Here is a 20,021-nt window from a genome sequence, read left to right on the forward strand (position 1 = left end):
CATTTCCAGCACGTGGGCGACCACCTCCTCCTGCCTAAGGCGGGGGCAACGGGCACCCGAGATGTGGTCATGCGACGTTCCCAACCGGGCAAAGGATTTGTTGCTCGAGGGAACTTCTTCTTCTGTCGAGTTCCTGACCAGCACAATGATGGCGTTCACGATCTTGATGATAAAGTGGGCACCTTCGAATCTGCACGTCAGGGTATGCAACGTCCGCATCAAGTATCCAAGTTGCTGGGTGATGTCGGTCCTGATCTCGAGGTCCTGGGGCTTGCTAAGTTGGATAAGATGCAAAGCAATAGGCAAGATTATCCATGGTGGCCTGTCACGTTTACACCACGTCAGATTTCTCGCTTTACCTCATGAAGACATGGACTTTTTGGGCAAGTTCTCCCCCTTGAGATAGATACATGGGTCACCTTACACAATGATTGAGAGGTCTTTCGGGTTCGCAAATCGAAGCATTGACGCGGTGATAGCTGCTGTATTCCTCGATGACTCTTTGATCTTGAGGAGAGCCAGATCCTTTACAAACCACGCCAGATGCGAGCTGCGGCTGGCCGATAGTCTGAGAAATGGCTCGTATAGTATCGAAATAGCGAACCTGGAAACGGACAAGAGTTAAGATTCTGGAGCCAATCGATAATGGAGTCTCAAGGAAGTTTGGGTATAGTAGACTCACTGATGCATTAGTCCAATGAGATGAAAAATGACGAGATCAGTACTGGGGACCTTCAAGTCTTGAACTGCGGCATAAAGTTGAGCAAAATTGACGCCCCAAATCTTCAACTTCTCGTCCAGCTGGCCGACTTCCTCCAGGATATCCAACGCCTGCTGGTCCCCAGGGAAGAACCAGGTACAGTTGTAGTCTCGGTACTTCAGCCGCACTGATTCCACCATGATTTTTGTCAGCTTACACAGGAGGACGAATGCTCGTGTAAAGTAAAGTTTTGCTTCAACGGATATTAAAAGGCATCCTGAACTTTCATCGTCCGCGAAGTCAGTCAGCTCAGGCAGACGACCCTCTGGCCGCCTATTCAACCTATTGAAGCGGCGCAGCCCCAGCGAGATCATGCGGTTGCGTATCATGCAGCACCACCAAATAATCCTCTTGCGATGTGTCGAAGTTGGATCCGACATCCCTCCAACTACAGCGTGGCGGATTGCTTCGTCCACCCAGAAGCTGTTGACCTCCTGGGTAGAATCGTATGGGCTCCAGTAGCTCAAGAGCAGGGCACTTTGAGCAATTCCTTCTGTGCCCACGAATTCGGTTTCGAGACGGTGATAGACACTCTGGGCAGAAGAAAAAAGGGATTTCTGCGCGCGCTTGACCGATCCACATGGCTCTCCTCGGAGTAAGTCTTCATCAATATGGGATAGGGCTGCAAATAATATTGACAACAATAGTAGTCGCATGAGTTGTGGCTGACCGTGGTCATTTCGTTCCGGGGCTTCATACCACTGGAGAAACCTTGATTGATCTATTGCAGGGCAGATTGGGTGGACTTGCCCAAAGTATGCTTGAATTAGTTCATCCTGAAGGCGTTTCGATAACAGGGGCGCTTCACACTAGTTGACCTTAGCCCATGCATCCTCTTGACTAGGTGTGATGGAGTGGATTTCGTATCCCACCGTTTGAACGCCGTCATCAAGTCTGAGTCCTACAGATCTCTTCTGAAGCTTCTGCCAGCAAGGATAGACATTTTCCAAGCCAACTATTAGTAGATTGTCAACTGATCACGCCCTACCATGTGTAGGATGTCCAACAGACATACCTGAGTTGAAAAGCAGATCTTGGATTTCAAAGTAGTTATGATTGACGCTCGGGTCAGGTGTGTCGGGATCAAATGTGGGCAACAAGGAACTTTCTGGGCTGGAAGGTCCATCGGAATCATCGTATGGTATTGAGATGTGCGCTATTACTCTTGGATTGGAATTCTCTTGTTCATTTGCCGTTCGATACATTGACATTCTGTCTTGCATCAAGCATAAATCCATTGGACAGATTGTTTTCTGGTGCGACTGATTCAGGGGGATAGGCTCTGTGTCACTCATCTCAATGCAATGAAAGAAGTCGAGGAATATCTGCATGTTCAGTACAGCTGTGGTGGTATACCAATTACCTTTGACCTGTGATACTTAGACGGAGATCCAAAGCGTGTCCCATGTGTCCTACCTCTGATCTTCCAATGGCAACGCCTTCAGGCAATCTGAACTCCGGCTTAGTCCCCGAGGACAAAGAGACTTTGCAGCTGGGTTTCTGGCTTGAACTTCGCACCCGATGTTGGTTTACTCCCTCCCAGCCCTGTTGGATGTGGTCCGCTTGAAAGTCAGCATCCCGCAAACTCCTTGTAGTCCAATCAGGACGAAACATGGCGGAAGCGGAAGGGGAAGTGGAAGCGGAATCAGGCGGAATAAGCAATTGGCGGATTGTGCACCAATGGCGGCACATGGTTGCTCTGGCCACATCAGCGAGAGGATTGGGCTTGACTGTTTCGCTGCCGCATGACCGAGAGCAATACTTAGCTTCCACCGTGCAGCCTGCACAGCTCTGTGTTTTGAATGTGCGCAGATCCACATAGTTGTGTTGCCGTGCAGGTGACAGCACCGCCTGGTCTCGTCACTGTGTTTTAGAACATCACGTTCGTGACAGCCGACCACTACTGTTGAAGGTGCACGTAGAGTTGTTCTGGACCAGTCGTTTGGCTGGTTCTCCGGCTTTGCGAATGATATCAGCTGGCAGGTTATGTCTCAGGGACTTGGATATCGAGTGAGACTCTGTGTGAACAGAGTAGTGAGCGTAGCCCGCCCAAGTCTCACAACAGGACGTCATCATCTGAAATATAGCGCGAGATACCCAGTGAGCGGCAGCACTCATATCCATCACGAAGGCTCGTATTAGAATAGAGACTCATAAGCTGTGAATGAAACGAGCGCAAAGTCATTTGTGGTAACACCCATCTTACAAAATAGATAGAAGAATTATGGTCTCTCATTGCTTCGGCGCTTCTTTCCATCTGGCTTCGTAAATGTGACAATGCTGTATTATCCTACCTAGGTACCATTTTCCAGTGCGACCCCCGGCTGCCCGGCACTTATGGTCAATTCCACTCGGGGTAGAATGCGCAAACCTCACAAGGCTCATGCGTCTCCGCTACACTATATCCGCGCGGAGACACACCATAAAGGAAGTAGTACTTTATATGCTTGGGTCGAAGTTTGGGCATGATTTCAGAGGAGTAGGACTACCTTCAATCACTTACACTCTGCCACACAAAAATACGACAGCGTACCAGTGGGAAAGGAGCTACTCCATCATCATGGCATACGAAGTTCGATATATGTGGCACCCCACGCACAAGGTGACGGACCTGAAAGCGTGCGAGAAGTTCTTCCAGGATGTGTTCAACTTGGAGAGCACGCCTGTAGAGGCGAACCTGCCCCCGAAGGAAGAGTGTCCCACATACCCACGCGACTACTCAATCCTGACCATGATCCGCGAGGTCATGTTCGACTGCGTGGATCCCACGAAGTACGTCGTCGAGGGGCGGCAGTCCCTGGAGGACGTCGACGAGCCAGGACACCTTTTCTGCTTCGGCCTAGCCGTGGACGGCGCAGACGAGATTTACAAGGTGTGCATTGACCACGGGATCCGCAGCACCGACCAGGCGAATCGGCTGGGCAGTCTCAAAAAACCACCTATCACAGGGTTCAAGAACGCAACGCTCTTCTTTACCCTTCCCGAAAGTGCTGGGCTACGATACCAGATCTATCCGGTCAGCGCGACGGGCCCTCCTGACCCCCGAGCTGAACCAGGCTGGAAACTCCCTCCCGTGGCAGAGAACGATCCTCTGGCACTGGAGTTCTGCTCTCATCACACAATCCTCTCGGCCAATCCAGTCAAAGCCTTCAATTTCCTCATCGGTATCTTGAAGGGCAGGATCATCCATCAAGGTCGTAATGAACTCTTGGAGACCGACAGCACTTACATTTCTCTCGGAGATGGTGTCTATGAAGTTGCTGTGCCTACTCGTGCAGGCTCGTTTGCGGCAGAAGATCTGAAGTTCAATGCCCCCTTTGACACATATCACGCGCTCACTTGGAAGGTGAAAGACCTTGCAAAGGTTCGGCGGCACCTGGAAGATAAGAAGATTCCCCTTTTGATGCAGAACGAGCATATGGTGGTCACTGATCCAAAGTACACTATCGGAGTGCCCTGGGGTTTCACTGACCAAAAGGTGCCGGGTGATCTGAGGTTGTCAACATGAAGAAATAGTAGCCCTGGTCGTGACTTGGGCAGCATCTGGAGTGTTGAGGCATCTTTATGATAGTAGAGATCCCAAAGAGAAGGGCATAACAGAAATTGATCTCGAGTGGAGAAGGGTGGACAGGTTCCACTGTAAAGTCGAGCCTTCGACTCGTACGGATGATATTGACGATACTCACAAAGAACCAGTAGAGGCACAATCCACTGCAAATCATTAGGTAGCATATCATCCTGACCAGTTGAAATTGTTCCAAAGGTCCACACTGCTATCATCCCACAAGAAAGGCATGTCTGAAGTCTTCTGCAGGGGATCTTGAAATGGATCCTGATAAATAGCTGGCAGAGAAAGATCCCAATCGTTGTTGGAACTGACATTGCTGCCATTCCAAATCGTATTCTGCGCTGGCCCAAATGCCGTTGTAATCGGATGCGATGCTGCGGCACCCCGGACATTTTGAGGCCACAGAGACTCGATAGTATCCCGGGCCACTTTGATAGGCCGACGTAGTTGCTGCAAGATACGCCGAGCGAGGAAGGAACCTTGAGAGAAAGACTCCATAACCTTTAGGGACTTGTTCAGGAGATTTATGGCCGGCCGAGTCAAATCCTCTGAGTTGTTCTGCTTTACTATAATGCAGATCATGGGAACCAGAGCACCGGTTAGATGATGCAAGTAAGCATGTCTTTCGCAGCGTTTCGATCTCTGGGTTGTATAGCATGTTTCGACAGCAGCCACGACCTCGGTGGCAATGTCGATGCAGAGCTGCGCAGTCTTTCTCCCGTAGGTGAGGCTAATCATTTCCTCTCGACGCAACAACATTCGTAGGTATAGAATCCGTAGATGCAGAATAAAGCCTTGCTGTTGTATAAAAGAAGGTGCTCCGTCGTACATTTGCTGAGATGCTGCAACTTGAGGCCACCGAAGGGAAGAGGGAATCTCTCGAGATAATTCAATAACCTTGTTGTCCATAGCAGCAAGAAGGTCCTGGCTGACCGGTTTCTTTGCACGTGCCCCAAACATGGCCTCCCAAACCTCTGAAGAGAGCCTTGTCAACTTGATCGTTTCCAATAGGTAGGGAACTGGAGAGGTTGTAGGCATCTCAGGCAACGAGGGACAATCCGGGTAGAGCATTCGATCATCGACGCATTTGGGCAAACCAACATTGATATCTGACTCCCGGAGCAGCTCAGGCACACCACGCGTCTGAGCAACGTTGTGGTTAAGACAAAAGACCGACCAGAAAACTCGCTGCCGGTACGTTCTGTCGTAAAACTTGCAATCCTCACCCCATGAGGGCTCATTATGTAGACCCAACTGAAAACACAACCGCACTGCCGTTCCCATTGTGTCGTAGGCCGAGTTCAAAAGGCCTGCATACATAAAATATAGTGTTTTCACAAGCAGTGTTTGAATCGTCACAATGTTGGCTCTCTCTAGCCAGGTGGCGTGGCTGAGGAGCTTGTCACCACGACAGAACTCCTTCCAGCCGGGGAGGTATTGACCCTGGGTGGAGCTGTCGCATAATATACTCACCACTGCCATGATGAACTGGAGCAAGGCGGCCAGTTGCACTGAGCCGTTCTTGGTAAGACTATTCGAGTCATTTGCAACAAACGCGGAGAATTGTGCACGCAGGTAGCCCTCATTCATACAAGGGTAATGTGGCTGCACGTTCGCAAAGAACATGTCCAGGGACCTATGGATCTTGGTCGGGTCTTCAACCCGTGCCTGATCGACAGTTTGATCTATGTCGCGGTAGATGTCGGCTACCGAAGTGTTTGGTTCAAAGGTCGAGCTTCCCAGGAAACCACCCACTTTGATGAGGTCTGTCCCTTGTGCTCGAGTCACAGAACGGTCGAGAAGATCGATCTGCTGGAAAAAAGCGGTACCAGTCATAAAATTGGTGTTGCGTTCAAAAACGCTTTCTCGAGGAGACGACGTCTCCGCGTCGATGGTGCTTAGAGGAGTCTGGCCCTGGTTGTCCCCGAACATTGGTTCGTTGGGTGAGAGTATCTGGCCCATGAATTGCTGGTCGCTTGGAGGCTGTGTTGAGGCTCTTTCTGGCTCGTTCAGTCCAGTCCTGCCGTTTGGCTGTGGTCCTTGCGTGGCTACAGCCACTGGCTCCGGAGCATCGTCTCTCGCAACCGCAGTGCTATGGCTAGGGCCAGGATTGGCTCGACTGTCGACATTGACCCAGTCGGTTGGATTAACATTTGGCGCCAGCAAGTTCGATGTCCTCGAATGCCTGGTGCCCCGTGGCTCTGAAAATACACATTCAGTACCACAATGGCGACAGTTTCGGCATACCTTTTCGCCGCTGCACTTCCTCTTACGGCGTTGACACTCATTACAAGCTCGCGAAGTGTATTTGTCGCGGACTCTGACGGCGTTGGCGCCCGATGCAGTCATGGTCGTGAAATTCGCTCAAGGGTGGTCTCAGGGGTCGCTGTCGAGACAGGATAGTGAGTTGACAACCTCGTTGCTCTTTCCACAAAACTCATCTCGATCAGTTTTGCCGTCCTGCATGAGCCACGGGAAATGGCCCCCTCAAGCTTGGCTCCCCGCATGGAGGTGAATGTGGAGTGGCGGGGGATGCAGCGCAGTTGCGAGGGAGGGTAAGTTTGCTGCGTCTGTGGGAGGAAGCCCTCGCAAGAAACGAGTCCCGGGGAAAGTCTTGGATTGGTTCTCGATCAGCCTGACAAGCGCCAGGAAAAGGGCAGATGGAACAAGGGCGGCGAGATTAGAGTCCTTTCGCCGTCCGAATGCTCCGTTTGGGACCGGTCTATACCACTGAAAGATCTGCGGGGCCACCGAGTGCCGGATATCGGCATGCTTTAGCCTCTCAATAAGCGGAATTCTTTGGCACCTACGACTTGAATCCACAGAAGCTTGAGGGCCGGAATCATCCAACTCTGCCTTTCTTCTGAGCAAACCCCTCTCCGCATGTTTACCTTGGCTTCTCCGTTTGTTTGTCTGCCAACAAGGTTATTGGTTGCTGAGTGCCAGACCTTTCCACGTTAGTCACGACGACTCCCTTTACCAAGCAACCCGGGAAGATGCAGGAAGAGCCACCGTGAAAAGGATGCTCCAAGAACGGCGGCGTGACTCCTTTTCAACGGTCAATTCATCTCTGGCGTGTTCGACTCCCAACAACTCAGCTCTCTTTACAGTTGCGTCACGACTTGATGTATACTTCTGAAGGGCAAGTCCTCCTGTTGCAATTCCCCATAGTTCCTACAACAATGCATGTCTTGCGGAGCCGCTGATATTGGGAGCAGACAGACGCCTAGGCCAGCAGCCTCTGCTGCAAGGCTTCAATCATTCAGTGGCCTTCTCAAGGAGAGGGGGAACCTCGTTGGAGCTGCTGTTACCATTGGTAACACGTTTTGCGCACAAATCACCGCAAGAGTCGGGTTTGATTGGGTGCTCATCGACATGGAACATGCCCCTATGTCGGCACGAGAAGCGTCAAGCCTGGTCCAGGCGGTGGTAACAGCATCAGGTGGACAATGTGTTCCAGTAATACGCACCCCTGCGCACGGCGTAGAGTGGGTCAAGTGGGCTTTGGATTCCGGGGCTGCTGGCATCATCATTCCTATGGTGACCACTGCACAAGAATGCGAAAACATCATTCAACGTGCCGTCTATCCACCACGAGGTCAACGCAGCTTCGGGCCCTTTCTCGCGCCATATGCCGATATCGACCCCGCAGCCGATGTCACAAAATATATGAAAGAACGCGCGAAGGAGGTGGCAATCATCCCCATGATTGAGTCTATGGAGGGTGTGCAGAACGCCGAGGCAATATTGAGAGTTCCGGGAGTAACAGCATGTTTTGTCGGGCCTTACGACCTCCGTCAATCTATGGGGCTGCAGGGTGGTGACGGTGAAGAGCCTGCCTATATCAGTGCATTGCAGAGGATTCTTGAGGCAGGGAAGAGGAACAATGTAGTCGTCGGCACAGTTGGTGCGACTGAAGCATCTGCTAAACGAAAGGTGGAGATGGGTTTCAAATTCCTACTAACGGGTCAGGAGCCCAATTTTCTGGCTGCTGGTGCTAAGGCGACTTTGCAGCAGTGTCAACGGGGAGTAAACGCCGCGAGAACTAGCAATCTCTAAGCCAATTGAGCATAGGATAGCTGCCACAATGAGATCCTTTTCTAGGTTGAAATCCTGATCACCCCGGGGACGCTTGGCGCTTATTCCCATTACTGCCGAAGCATTGGGCTTCTTGGGGCTCCCGACTTTATAATGGCAGTATCAAGTGACACTTCTACAGCATGGTGGTGACAACAGTATGTCAAATGTTTCCAAGGGTCTCGCGCTGGCGTGATTCCATATGGACCTTTCATCTTCTCTTTGAACTTCACTTGACAACAGATATCTCTCGGGAGTCTCAAGGCACCATGTAAGCTCTCGAATGCGATTGACGAGCTCAGCTGATCAGAAGATGGCGACGACGTTGGAGTGGCTGCCGACTCCTCCTGGTTTGTTTGTCAGAGCACATATCTATGCTAGGTGCACGGACTGACTGACCTTTCACATTCGCCGGGCTGCTGCAGAGGAAGAAAGTGTGCCGCTTGTGTTTCTTGCACAACTCAGCTAATTGTTCCAGATCCCACAGCTCGCCGATAGGACATCCCCAGAGAGGAAGCAGCCAGTGATGAAGATGCTCCGGCTCGTCCATTGGCCACGTTTCGAACGAAGGTGCATCACTGGCCACCGCGCTGAAATAGTTGTCGTGGAGCAATTCAACCATGTCATGGGCGCGAGAGAGACCGGCAAATTGTAACTCAAGGTAGGCTTTTGCGCCCATGTCCTCCCGTTGCTTCTGGTCGAGCTTCCTGTACGCCTCGGAAAAGCCGGTTCTTACAATGAAAATATCACCGTACTTGAACTCCACGCCTTGCGCCTTCGCACAGGATTTGATCTCTTCAGCTGTGATCTTCCGGGGCGTGAATGGGTCGTAAGACTTCCCACAGAAGTCGTAAAAGTCGATAAGGACTCCTCTTCCGACTTGATTTCCCATGTTTGTCAGCTCAAGTAATGCTCGTAACTGAAAGCAAAGGCATATCGTACCGATACCTCTATGACCCCACGCGCTGGTGCCGATTCGGCCAGATTTATCTTCAATTTGCTCGACCGTCGTCTAAGGCACATTAGGCTTTGTCCCTTTCGCACGTGTTCAAAGTGGCACAGTACATTGTTGTACCATATAAACCCCTCATTATGCTTAATGCCTGCCTGTTTGACTCGGTTAGAAATGTTTTACCGTAGCAAAAAGGGCCTGCAGAGAGGTCAGAAGGGGTTCTTGTGTGGACTTACATGACGAAATCCGTCCCATTGGGAACCGCTCTGAGTGTTTAACTCATACAAATCGTCAAATGCGTACGGCCGAACTTTCAGAACGGTATGTTTGAAAGGGGCACGTCCGAAAAACGGTGGCTCTGGCCACTCGGCAGGCAAACTTTGATCCAAAACCAGACGTTAACCTTCCATTCAGACTGTTCAATGAAGTTGAGGGCTATGGTTGTAGCCCTCAAATCTCGCTCACTTCAAGCACGTCCTTTCTCCCGTCTGAACCAGTTTTGAGGCTTCGATAACTCTCCTTGGAGTAAGCAGATTCAGTCGTCCCAACTATTGTGATGTTGTTAGTTCACATTCTGAAGCGAAATAAAGAAAAAATTTGACCGAGACAAAAAGAAAAGGAAACTGGAGGTCCTTACCTCATCGGCTGGACCCCAGAACCAGGCGGCATACTCTGGCGCACCGGGTATCCGGGGTAGCTCTTTGAGCTTTGGCAAGTTGTCTGAATCTGGATCCCACGCTGCCATTATAAGTACCGCTAGTATTCGATGATTGAGTAGTCTCAAAGATGATCTATGAGGTGAAAATGCGAAAATCCAAAGTTTTCATTCCCATATTTGAAGAGCCACAACGTTGCACAATGGCTTCGCTGCGCAGATCGGTCACGCGCCTGGTAAGTATTGTTAGCCGCAGTTGGCGTGGATCTCGCTGCGGAAGACGGAACATACGGCCAGACTGTAATCAGCGAGTTGGTATATTTCTGCATATACCGACACTTTTACATAAAGCCTTTCCGAATACTGATCCACATACTAATGCAATTTCATGTTGCGGAATAACAATTGATTGGGACCACACTTAACCCTGCGGACCACGCTATCCTTTCTGCTTAGACCTCAAGTCGACATCGGCACACCATAAGCTCCTTCCTTTGAGGTCGCTCGCTTGATGCACTGGCTCATACTTATCCATCACGGAGAGTGAGGCTGTTTACTGGTCGAGCTATCCTGGATGGCAAGGGTACCTCCTTTTTCCTACTTCTTGCCTCTATTTTCCTTGCGCTTTCGCCTGTTCACCCATCTTTCCACCCGAAACCTTGCCCCTGAATGGTCGGGAAAGTCCACCCTATTTATGGAAAGATGACTTAGCTTCGTATCTCATCACTCTCATCCATATTTTATAATATCATTTGAAAATCTCAATTTCCTGGTATGTGTCGAGCACGGATGCCTTGCGATCACCTTGGATATCCTCTTTATCTTCCAAAAATGCATCTTCAAAACTGACGACTACGACGTCTCCGAAGATGGCGCTGAGGTCCTCGATCGACTTCCCACTGGTCTCGGGGTAGAGGAAGAAAATTGTTAGTATAAACAAGATGGTCCAGGATATGTTGACGAGGTAAAACTTCCAATGAATGGCATCCAAGGCGATCGGAGCGGCGACCAGAAGTATAACGTTTGACAGTGTCAATCCTAAGGTGCCGACCGCCTGCCCCTGTGCGCGGATATAGCTCGGGAAGATTTCGGAGATATAGACAAACTGAGTGGCATCGATGCATGTGGACCAGAAGCAGATCATCAAGAACGTCAGGAAAATGGATGCCTTCAGCCCCGGTCTAAAGTTTGGCTCTAGATATAGGCCTTGAAGAGTGCAGTTCAGTATCACACACGTGAGGATGCCGCATATGCCGATCAGGAGCAAAGGACGACGGCCGACTCGGTCGACAAGGGCTGCGTTGATGAAGTTACCTGGCATCGTAATGCTGACCCAGATTGCCTGTAGAATCAGTGGCATTGGGCCTGTCATGCCTAGCTGTTGGTATACTAAAACTCCATAGATGCCAACTGTTGTCAGGCCTAGGAATTGAGTGCCCCAAAGCAGATTGAAAGCCAGGAAGACCCGTTTTCGATTGGAAGCTGTCCGTATAATGGGAAATGGACCAATCTGTTTCGAAACGCTCGAATCGAACGCGATCTGCTTGGACATTTGGTTGAATTCGCGCTTGGCGTATTCCCCTGCTTGATCTCCTAAATGTCCATGGAGCCGGCGGATGACAGCTTCTGCTTCTTCATGGTGCTCCTTCATAATGAGCCAGCGGGGAGATGCCGGAAGAATGGGAGATCCAAGCAGTAAGATCAAGGTAGGCAATAGTTGAACGGCCAAGGGAAACCGCCAAGCGAATCCGGATTCAGGATCATGGACACCTTTGAAATAGGTGCCGACATTGATCCAGCAGGAAAGTGAGTTGCCAATCGCAAACATAAAGCCAGTCATTGCCACCAGGAACCCGCGAGATTCTGGGGGTGAGAGTTCAGCCTGATACATGGGCGCCACGGCCAGCAGGGAGCCCATGCCAATGCCGGACAAGACTCGTGCCGCAAGGAACATGGCCGGGTTGACAGCACCACTTTGAAGGGATCCTCCGAGCATATAGACCAGTGTAGTCAGTTGCAGACTGAGCTTACGGCCCAACGCATCTGCAGCCCAAGCAGCTATAACAGCCCCGACCGAGGCTCCTCCGATAAAGGTACCTGAGGCTGCGCTGAGGAAATCTGACGTGCGCTGATAACCAGAGTCGCTAGGGTCGTCTGTGTAGCCCATGGACACATAGAAGCCATGCTGCCCGATCGCGCCACTGAGACATGACATTGCATAACCACATGCCATAGGGCCAGTGGCAAGGAGCATCACAAGGGCCCAGTTATAGGCAGTGATACCAGGAAGAAGTCGACCCATTGTGTTTTTTCCTTGTTTATCCTGAGTAACAATAGGTGTGTCGAATGGTGTGAAGAGAGATGCTGGAGGCGAGCTTGAGAAGGGACAAGATATCGTCACGACAAAAAGTGTTGAAAGTATTAAAATGACCCAGAAAAATGATGCTCCCTCGAACAAAAACCATAGTGTTCTGGATCCAGGTACGGAGGACATCGTAGGTTGTTTCCGCTTTCCGTTTTCCACATTCCGCATATTGTTGTTCCAATAAAGCGATGACCAAAAACTGCCGTGCTCATGCGGAAGCCAATACAGAGTTCCCGAAAAAGCGAATAATCTTACACAAGCTTGAAAGGCAATGCGACTGACTCCAATCGCTGTGAATACGCCAGTGCTCAAGCTTTTCTTGCCTTCAGTGCCCCCATTAGTTCTCTTTCTCTCACAAATTATTGCCATCATTTACGCTTCTAGAGTTTGGAATTTGTCTTGGTCATGGTACTTTGATAGAGTCAGTGCGTGAATTTGAAGCCTGTTAAGGAGTGAGGAACATATTGGTAGTCTGAATAATATAGAACTGGTGCGGGATTTCTTTCTAGAGGCGGCCAAGAATGCGTTGAATATAGTCGAATAATCCCCAAGCCCCCAATACGGGAGTGATTAGGCGGAGGTAAGAGCTAAAATTGGGGCAACATATGTTCGCTCAGCCTATCTACCCAACTAATCGATTGAGCTGACTCTCATGTGCCAAAGGATCCTTTGGGAGTTGCACCTTCCAGTCCTTCCCGACCTCGTTCTCCCCCCATGCATACGGCCCATTGTCGTATGTGTTGGTCCGCCGCATGTCTCTTCGATACTTGAATATATACTCTGATGCATCTAGTGCCCGATGCCAGACTGCTGTGTTGTCCCACATGACTGCATCTCCAGGCTGCTCCCAAGCAACCTTGTACACGTATTTTGGCCGGGTACCGTGTGCGATCAGTTCCTCTCTCATCTCCTGGCTTTCTTCAATCGAATAACCTTGGAACCTATAAACGTAACTGGTAACATACAGATTTTTCCGTCCGCTCCCCTCGTGCGGATAGACTGCCTTGAAATGGGAGATAGACCAGTCGTATGGATCCACATCTTTATACAGATCCGGTGCCGCCATTCGACGATTATGAATCAGAGAACAATCACATACCAAGTTCTCAAGTTTGTTCTTCCATTCTTGGCTGAGATCTTCATAGGCTGTCCGGGAGTCTGCAAACTCAGTCTCACCACCCGAACCCTTGGGTGGGATCTCTACTGCTCGGAGGAGTGAATATTTGTCCCTTCGTGGATGATACTGCATATCGGCATGCCATAGCTCGTTGCCCTTCTTCAACATTGAGGTAACTCGGTCGGTGGTCTTGACGATTTCTCCAGAGTCATCCAGGTTGGAAACGTCGAAAATGTGCGGCTGATCAGGGAATCGACCTCGGCGACGAATAAAGGGCATTGAATCCAGCTCGCCGAACCGCCGTGTGAAAGAAACGTGAGTGTCGTTATCCATGTTTGCGTTCCGGAAGACGAGAACGCCATATTTGTCAATGCCATCCTGAATTTCTGCAATCACAGAATCCGATATGGGCTTTGAAAATTCAACGCCCTCCACTTCAGCGGCAAATGTAGCATGAAGTGGCTTAAACTTGAGGGACCTCTGGACCAACATCGTCGAGGGATTCTTCAAAGTGTTTGGGAGAAGCTTCTAGTGGCTATTTTTTGTGAAGAGATACAATCGAAAGTTATCTAGGAGAGTTTAAATTGTGAATGTTGTATTGGTGCTTGTTACTTCCATGATGGGCGATTAGTGAATGATAAGTGAAGCGGAAAAGTCGGACACACATCTTTCTTCCATATCGTAAATGACTATTCCGACCGACGGTAGTGGCCAAACAGCGATTGAAAGCAGGAGCGGAATAATGGGAGACTCCACAAATCCCGTAAAGGGCTCCCGAGTGGTTGTAAGCAGATGACACTGTAACTGAAATCATTTTCCGCGGGAGCGGGTGCCAATCTCCCGTCTGCAGTGGCGCCTTCCAACCTGAACTGCCCCTGTCGAGCAAGAGCTTTGCTTTCTGAGTGAGAGGCCCGATAGTTATTGCGAAAGACAACCTGATTATCGGCCTAGTCCAGTCTATGAGAAGGCTGTCAGTATATACATTTGGTGCTTTCTCAGTTATTCCTGCTCAAAGAGACCCTAGCCACAGTTTGAAATGCTACGAGACTTGTGTGACGATACAACCCAAACTCACGGAGGTTATGTCAAGGTCATGGCCCCTGGTCCAAGCCTACCAAAGGATGATCCGAGAGCCGACTCAGAAGAGGCTGCCAAAGCGTGCGGCTGGCAGAATGTGAATAGCAGAGGCTACTCCATCCTAGAGAAGCCGCACGGACTATCTCAACACAAGCGCGTTATTGTGATCGGCGCTGGAGCAACTGGCATATCGTTCGCCAAGTTCTCCGAGGCTTTGACGAACCTCGACTTACAAATATACGAGAAAAATGACGAGGTTTCAGGCACATGGTGGGAAAACAGATATCCTGGCTGTGCCTGCGACATACCTTCTCACATTTATCAATTCAGTTGGGCAATGAATCCTAACTGGTCCCACTACTACTCGGATGCTCGCGAGATCTTCGAATATTTCAAAGGCGTTGTGGTCACTCACGGGCTCCGCAAGTATATCAAGTTACAGCATCAGGTCGTTCGCGCAAATTGGAACTCCGAGAACTGCAAATGGGAAGTCCAAGTTCAAGGACCAGACGGTAACATCTTCGAAGACGAATGTGACTTCTTAGTTAATGCTTGCGGCCTTTTAAACAACTGGAAATGGCCGGATATCCCTGGTCTCCACAGTTTCAAAGGCAAGCTGGTCCACTCGGCTGCCTATGATGAATCTACCATTCTTGACGGAAAGAGAGTTGCCGTTCTGGGGGCTGGGTCATCCGGTGTCCAGATTGTTGCCAAACTTCAACCCATCGTTAAGCAGCTCTACACTTGGATTAGGTCTCCTATCTGGATCAGCGCCGGATTTGCCTCCAGGTTTGCCGGTCCAGACGGCCAAAATTTCAAGTATGGTGAGGACATCAGAAGGAAATTCGCTGAGGATCCTACCAGACAGCTCCGTTACGTCAAAATGCTAGACGCAGAGCTTGGTCAACGGTTCTACTTCAACTTCATCAATACCAAGGACGCTCAAAAGGCTAAGGAGTTCTCTCGCAGGCAGATGGAAGAGAAGTTGAAACTTCGACCAGATCTGATAGAGAAGATAATTCCTACGGCGTATGGGCCCGGATGTCGCCGACCGACCCCAGGAAATGGATATCTTGAAGCGTTGATGGAGTCCAATGTGACTGTCTACACAAAAGACGTCCGACAGATCACTCCGTCGGGATTTATTGACAATGATGGCCATGAGCACGAAGTCGATGTCATTATCTGCGCAACGGGATTCGATACATCCTATGTCCCACGGTTCCCTGTCATTGCGAATGGCAAAGACCTCAGGCAGGAGTGGGCCGAAGATCCTGTGTCATATCTTTCGGTCATGATACCAGATTTCCCAAATTACTTTCTCTCCATTGGGCCGTATAGTGCGACCAATGGCTCACTTATTCCTCCCATCGAGCATGGATGCAAATATATGCTCGAAATCATCAAGAAATGTCAGATTGAACAAATTCGCTCGATAGCACCGAAGGCCGATGCAACTGCCGAGTTCCGGGAGCACTCGGACTTATTTCTGAAAAGAACCGTTTGGAATCAGAAATGTCGAAGCTGGTACAAGGGCGGGACTATCGACGGTCTCCCGCGCCTTTACCCTGCGTCAAGAGCACACTTTGTGGAGACCATGCAGCCACGGTACGAAGATTTTGAGATCAAGTATGAGAGCTCCAACAGGTTCCATTTCTGGGGCAATGGGTTCACAGTTCGTGAGCTCGACGGACGGGACCCGACATGGTACCTTGGTATCGTGGATGGCGAGGACAAACAGCCAGACTACACCGAGGATGAAAAAGCTGTGCTCTTCTCTGCATCAGGTGACACTTAGAGAGGCTCGATGGGCATAGAATGTTCAGCCTAGTTGATAGCTTACAGGAAATGCAACGTCACTGCGGGCGTAGAAGGCTCTGAGACTTTATTGCTCATAACAAGCTTCAGTAGGTATTTCAGGATTGTGTGCAGAATTGATGACCTAGGATATGTTTCCCATAGGGGCCTCGTAGGTTGTCTTTTTTAGAAACGTCCAAAACCCGACTAGCGACCCTGGAATAGATCCAAGCTCCGCAGAAATTAGGGTGGTGGAGATGAGTGACTGCAGAGACTTAACTGCGGAAAGAACAGAGCCGATAGAAATTCGGAGGGCTAATCATTCCCTTACCCAAGTTCCAGACACCCGACCTTCGGCAGCGGCGATTTGCGCTACACTTGAGTCATTAACTTGACAGCGGACCCCCAAGGTGGAGGTTATATTATAATCAAGGATGCATTCCCAGCTTGTTTTCGTCGTGCGAGCACTATATCCGGGATTGCACTTGGATTCTTCGACCCACTGGACGACGCCGCTCTCATTTCTCTCTTGCTACTGTGGAGCTTAAAACTCCAGCTCGAACTCCCCCCCAGTTAGCAAGAATTAAGTTTTAATCATGGGTTCTTTGAAGGGAAAGGTCATTGCCATTACCGGTGCGGCAGGAGGCATAGGATCGGTGACTGCGGATTTACTCGCTTCCAGGGGCGCCAGCCTTGCGTTGGCCGACATGGACGAACGCGCATTGGATGACACAGCCAAAGCAATTCGCGACAAGCACAAAGTCGGAGTCATGACCACAAAATTGGACGTCACAGACTCCAAACAGGTCGACGACTGGATCACAACCACTGTCAAGCACTTCGGAAAGAAGCTCTCTGGCGGCGTCAACCTCGCGGGGACAGTCGGGAAAGAAATCGGACTGAAGGCAGCCCATGAGGTCTCGGATGCGGATTTCGACTTGGTCATGGCAATCAATGTCCGAGGTGTCATGGCTTGCCAGCGAGCTCAATTGAACAATATCGAGGATGGTGGATCTATTGTCAACGCCGCCAGTGTCGCTGGGAAGATAGGAATCCCTCACTTGCTGGCTTACGGTGCTAGCAAGCATGCTGTTATCGGACTGACTAGGACGGCTGCCACGGAAAACGGCCATCGGAACGTGAGAGTGAACGCTGTGGCTCCGTAAGTTCTCAACCCCCTATTTCTTTCGGGGGACGGTATCCCGCTCACTGGCCCTTTTGCAGTGGGAGCATTGATACCAAGATGCTTGGTATAGCTCGAGATGCCAATATTCCAGGTAGCGAGAAGGCCTTGGCTCCAATCAATCGGCTTGGGAAGCCGGAAGAAGTTGCAGCCTTGATTGCATTCCTGCTGAGTGACGAGGCTACGTACACGACGGGGGCAGTCTACACAATTGACGGTGGCATGACTCCATAGAAGATGGATCTGCATATCTTCACTCTTAAGAACATTCTCTTCCACTGTTTCAATCGTCATGCCACTCGCTTTCTGACCAACACCGGCAAAGCAGCTTTCATCAAGGTCAAGCTCGAGGTGACCTCCCAGGGATAGCGCTCGAGGTCGTAGTTTCGCGCAGGCTCCAGCTCTAGCTTTCTCATAAACCGCGTAAGAAAAAGACGCATTTCGAGGAGTGCAAGAGGCTTGCCGACGCAGCTGTATACACCAGCACCAAAAGGAATATAGGCTTTGGTGTTATGATTGCGGATACCATGCGCCTCTCGCTCCTCGTCTATCCATCTCTCTGGCAGAAACTCTAGTGCATTGGTGAAGTTTCTCTCACTTCGTTGCATTGTCCACTTGTGGATGCTCAGCTGTGTGGATTCGGGAATGAACATTCCGTTGACCATGGCGCCGCCCTTTGGCGTCGAGCGCTGGTTCCCATTTGGATCTGGCTCTGCGAGGCGCAACGACTCATTGATGATTGCGTTCAAGTAAGGCGCCCTTGCAGGAACCAATTGCTGTCCATCGAGGTCCTCACTCACTCCGTCCCAGAGTGAGTCCACCTCCTCTTGGGCCCTTTTGTATTTGTCAGGGTTCACCAGCAGATAGTACAACGCAAAGGTCATACATATGCTGCTCGTGTCACTCCCCCCAACAACCACGACAATGGCTTCCTCGGCAACCTGGGATTTGTTCAACTGAAGTCCGGACTTGGGATCAGGCTGTAGCAGGTACTCGAAAATGTCGCCTCCAGCTGCTTGTCCCCTCTGGTAACGCGCTTCAAACCTTTTTGCCGTGAATCGAACAAAGTCTAGGCCGTTCCTTTTGCGCTCGCGATCGATAGGCAGCCACTTGTAGAGCTCCTTGAACCATGGCACGGGCCGAATGATGGAGAGCATGCGCATATAGCTGTGCAGGAGACCTGCCCACTTCAGGGACTCCTCATTGGTCCCCTCAATCATGCCGAAATCCTCCCCAAAACCAAGATCACCCATTATATCGAATGAAAAGTGGTCAATGTCAGCGCTGATGTCGATGATCCTTCCACTGTTATCCTCACAATGTTTGATCAATCGATCGGTCAACAGAATGATCCTTGATTCGTAAGACTTCAAAGCGTTCGCGGTGAACGCTTTATCCCAGATCCTCCGCCGAACTTTGTGGTTCTCCACATTACGCGTGCTCGCCATAACCAGAGTGTTATGACCTGCTCTTCCAGGATTGCCATCGTACCATGGCCCGCGACGAAGGTTGAATGATTGAGCCCCATGGATAAAGGTCACATCGTCGGGGTTGATGAATGATAGCTCATTTGGACCGTATCGAACAATGTCTCCATACTTTTGATGCAAACTCTCGAGATATCTGTGGCTGTTGCCGGTCCCACAGATATACGAGAAATGAAACTTGCTCAGTTTCCCGAGAACAGGGCCTGGATACTTCCGCAGAGGATGGAAAAATAGCCTGTAGATAGCGATACTTGAGCCCAGCCCTGCAAAATAGCAAATGTTGAAGGTAGACACCAAACTGATCAGACCTAAGTCATTCAAATCCGAGCTCGTTCGCCACAGAAAGCACAGTATCACTTGGAGTGCCGTGACAAAACTCAAGAATTGAGGTACTGTGGGCTCCTTGTGCCGGAATGCAAAGTGACTTCCCAGAGCTATCAGCAAGCTTCCAGAGCTGACATTCAATAGATTTAGTCCCATTGCTAACAATTTCCAAGATGTCTTTGTCAAAAACAATTCCCTTGAGGGAGTACGATTATTGGGATATGAAATATGAATTCCCAAATTCAGCGGAAGCCACATGCAGATAGAATTGCTCCTAAGGGATTTCACCATGACACCGGTTCAAGGCTTGAGTAGGAGCTCCACGGACCGGCTAAGGCTTTTCTCGGAAGCTGATACATTCAGTGGGTACAAAGGTAGATATTGCGTGTGTAAATATGGCTTTCCGCAGGCTCCGTCTATCATTACCCGGGCTCAAAATGGAGATACCATGCTCAACATCCCGTGACCTAGCCTACCACAGTTCGGCGCAATATCGAACGATTGGATATCCGAAGGTCTGTGCGAAGAGTGCTGTGAGCACGCGTCGTTCTGTCTTTTACCGACCCATGAACATGCCATGTGGAAAGCAGGAATGTGAGCTCAGGCAAGTACCATTAAAGACCATATATTACTTCTAATTGCCTGTATAAGCACACTTG

The 20,021-nt window shown here is 50.2% G+C and overlaps 10 protein-coding genes across 10 annotated transcripts; 4 read left to right on the forward strand and 6 right to left on the reverse strand.

The window, feature by feature from the left end:
- Positions 1 to 420: 420 nt before the first annotated feature.
- Z520_05898 (uncharacterized protein) lies at positions 421 to 1,971 on the reverse strand (the record flags this gene model as incomplete). Its single annotated transcript, XM_016776401.1, has 4 exons — positions 421 to 604; positions 683 to 1,569; positions 1,633 to 1,715; positions 1,776 to 1,971. The coding sequence occupies 4 exons, from the start codon at positions 1,969 to 1,971 to the stop codon at positions 421 to 423; spliced, it is 1,350 nt and encodes a 449-aa protein (XP_016632720.1).
- A 1,349-nt stretch (positions 1,972 to 3,320) lies between these two features.
- Positions 3,321 to 4,268, forward strand: Z520_05899 (uncharacterized protein; the record flags this gene model as incomplete). The annotated part of the gene is made up of 1 exon (XM_016776402.1): positions 3,321 to 4,268. The coding sequence occupies one exon, from the start codon at positions 3,321 to 3,323 to the stop codon at positions 4,266 to 4,268; it is 948 nt and encodes a 315-aa protein (XP_016632721.1).
- A 225-nt stretch (positions 4,269 to 4,493) lies between these two features.
- Positions 4,494 to 6,677, reverse strand: Z520_05900 (uncharacterized protein; the record flags this gene model as incomplete). Its single annotated transcript, XM_016776403.1, has 1 exon — positions 4,494 to 6,677. One exon carries the CDS (start codon positions 6,675 to 6,677, stop codon positions 4,494 to 4,496), a length of 2,184 nt encoding a protein of 727 aa, XP_016632722.1.
- Positions 6,678 to 7,514: 837 nt separating this feature from the next.
- On the forward strand, positions 7,515 to 8,387 carry Z520_05901 (uncharacterized protein; the record flags this gene model as incomplete). The annotated part of the gene is made up of 1 exon (XM_016776404.1): positions 7,515 to 8,387. One exon carries the CDS (start codon positions 7,515 to 7,517, stop codon positions 8,385 to 8,387), a length of 873 nt encoding a protein of 290 aa, XP_016632723.1.
- A 324-nt stretch (positions 8,388 to 8,711) lies between these two features.
- Positions 8,712 to 10,102, reverse strand: Z520_05902 (uncharacterized protein; the record flags this gene model as incomplete). Its single annotated transcript, XM_016776405.1, has 6 exons — positions 8,712 to 8,752; positions 8,805 to 9,417; positions 9,471 to 9,512; positions 9,594 to 9,735; positions 9,823 to 9,905; positions 9,995 to 10,102. The coding sequence occupies 6 exons, from the start codon at positions 10,100 to 10,102 to the stop codon at positions 8,712 to 8,714; spliced, it is 1,029 nt and encodes a 342-aa protein (XP_016632724.1).
- Positions 10,103 to 10,760: 658 nt separating this feature from the next.
- Positions 10,761 to 12,314, reverse strand: Z520_05903 (uncharacterized protein; the record flags this gene model as incomplete). The annotated part of the gene is made up of 1 exon (XM_016776406.1): positions 10,761 to 12,314. The coding sequence occupies one exon, from the start codon at positions 12,312 to 12,314 to the stop codon at positions 10,761 to 10,763; it is 1,554 nt and encodes a 517-aa protein (XP_016632725.1).
- A 685-nt stretch (positions 12,315 to 12,999) lies between these two features.
- On the reverse strand, positions 13,000 to 13,986 carry Z520_05904 (uncharacterized protein; the record flags this gene model as incomplete). The annotated part of the gene is made up of 1 exon (XM_016776407.1): positions 13,000 to 13,986. The coding sequence occupies one exon, from the start codon at positions 13,984 to 13,986 to the stop codon at positions 13,000 to 13,002; it is 987 nt and encodes a 328-aa protein (XP_016632726.1).
- Positions 13,987 to 14,587: 601 nt separating this feature from the next.
- On the forward strand, positions 14,588 to 16,369 carry Z520_05905 (uncharacterized protein; the record flags this gene model as incomplete). The annotated part of the gene is made up of 1 exon (XM_016776408.1): positions 14,588 to 16,369. The coding sequence occupies one exon, from the start codon at positions 14,588 to 14,590 to the stop codon at positions 16,367 to 16,369; it is 1,782 nt and encodes a 593-aa protein (XP_016632727.1).
- Positions 16,370 to 16,964: 595 nt separating this feature from the next.
- Positions 16,965 to 17,785, forward strand: Z520_05906 (uncharacterized protein; the record flags this gene model as incomplete). Its single annotated transcript, XM_016776409.1, has 2 exons — positions 16,965 to 17,530; positions 17,593 to 17,785. The coding sequence occupies 2 exons, from the start codon at positions 16,965 to 16,967 to the stop codon at positions 17,783 to 17,785; spliced, it is 759 nt and encodes a 252-aa protein (XP_016632728.1).
- A 56-nt stretch (positions 17,786 to 17,841) lies between these two features.
- Z520_05907 (uncharacterized protein) lies at positions 17,842 to 19,518 on the reverse strand (the record flags this gene model as incomplete). Its single annotated transcript, XM_016776410.1, has 1 exon — positions 17,842 to 19,518. The coding sequence occupies one exon, from the start codon at positions 19,516 to 19,518 to the stop codon at positions 17,842 to 17,844; it is 1,677 nt and encodes a 558-aa protein (XP_016632729.1).
- Positions 19,519 to 20,021: the final 503 nt, after the last annotated feature.

Source organism: Fonsecaea multimorphosa (genome assembly GCF_000836435.1).
Source record: "Fonsecaea multimorphosa CBS 102226 unplaced genomic scaffold supercont1.10, whole genome shotgun sequence".
Classification (NCBI taxonomy): Eukaryota; Fungi; Ascomycota; class Eurotiomycetes; order Chaetothyriales; family Herpotrichiellaceae; genus Fonsecaea; species Fonsecaea multimorphosa.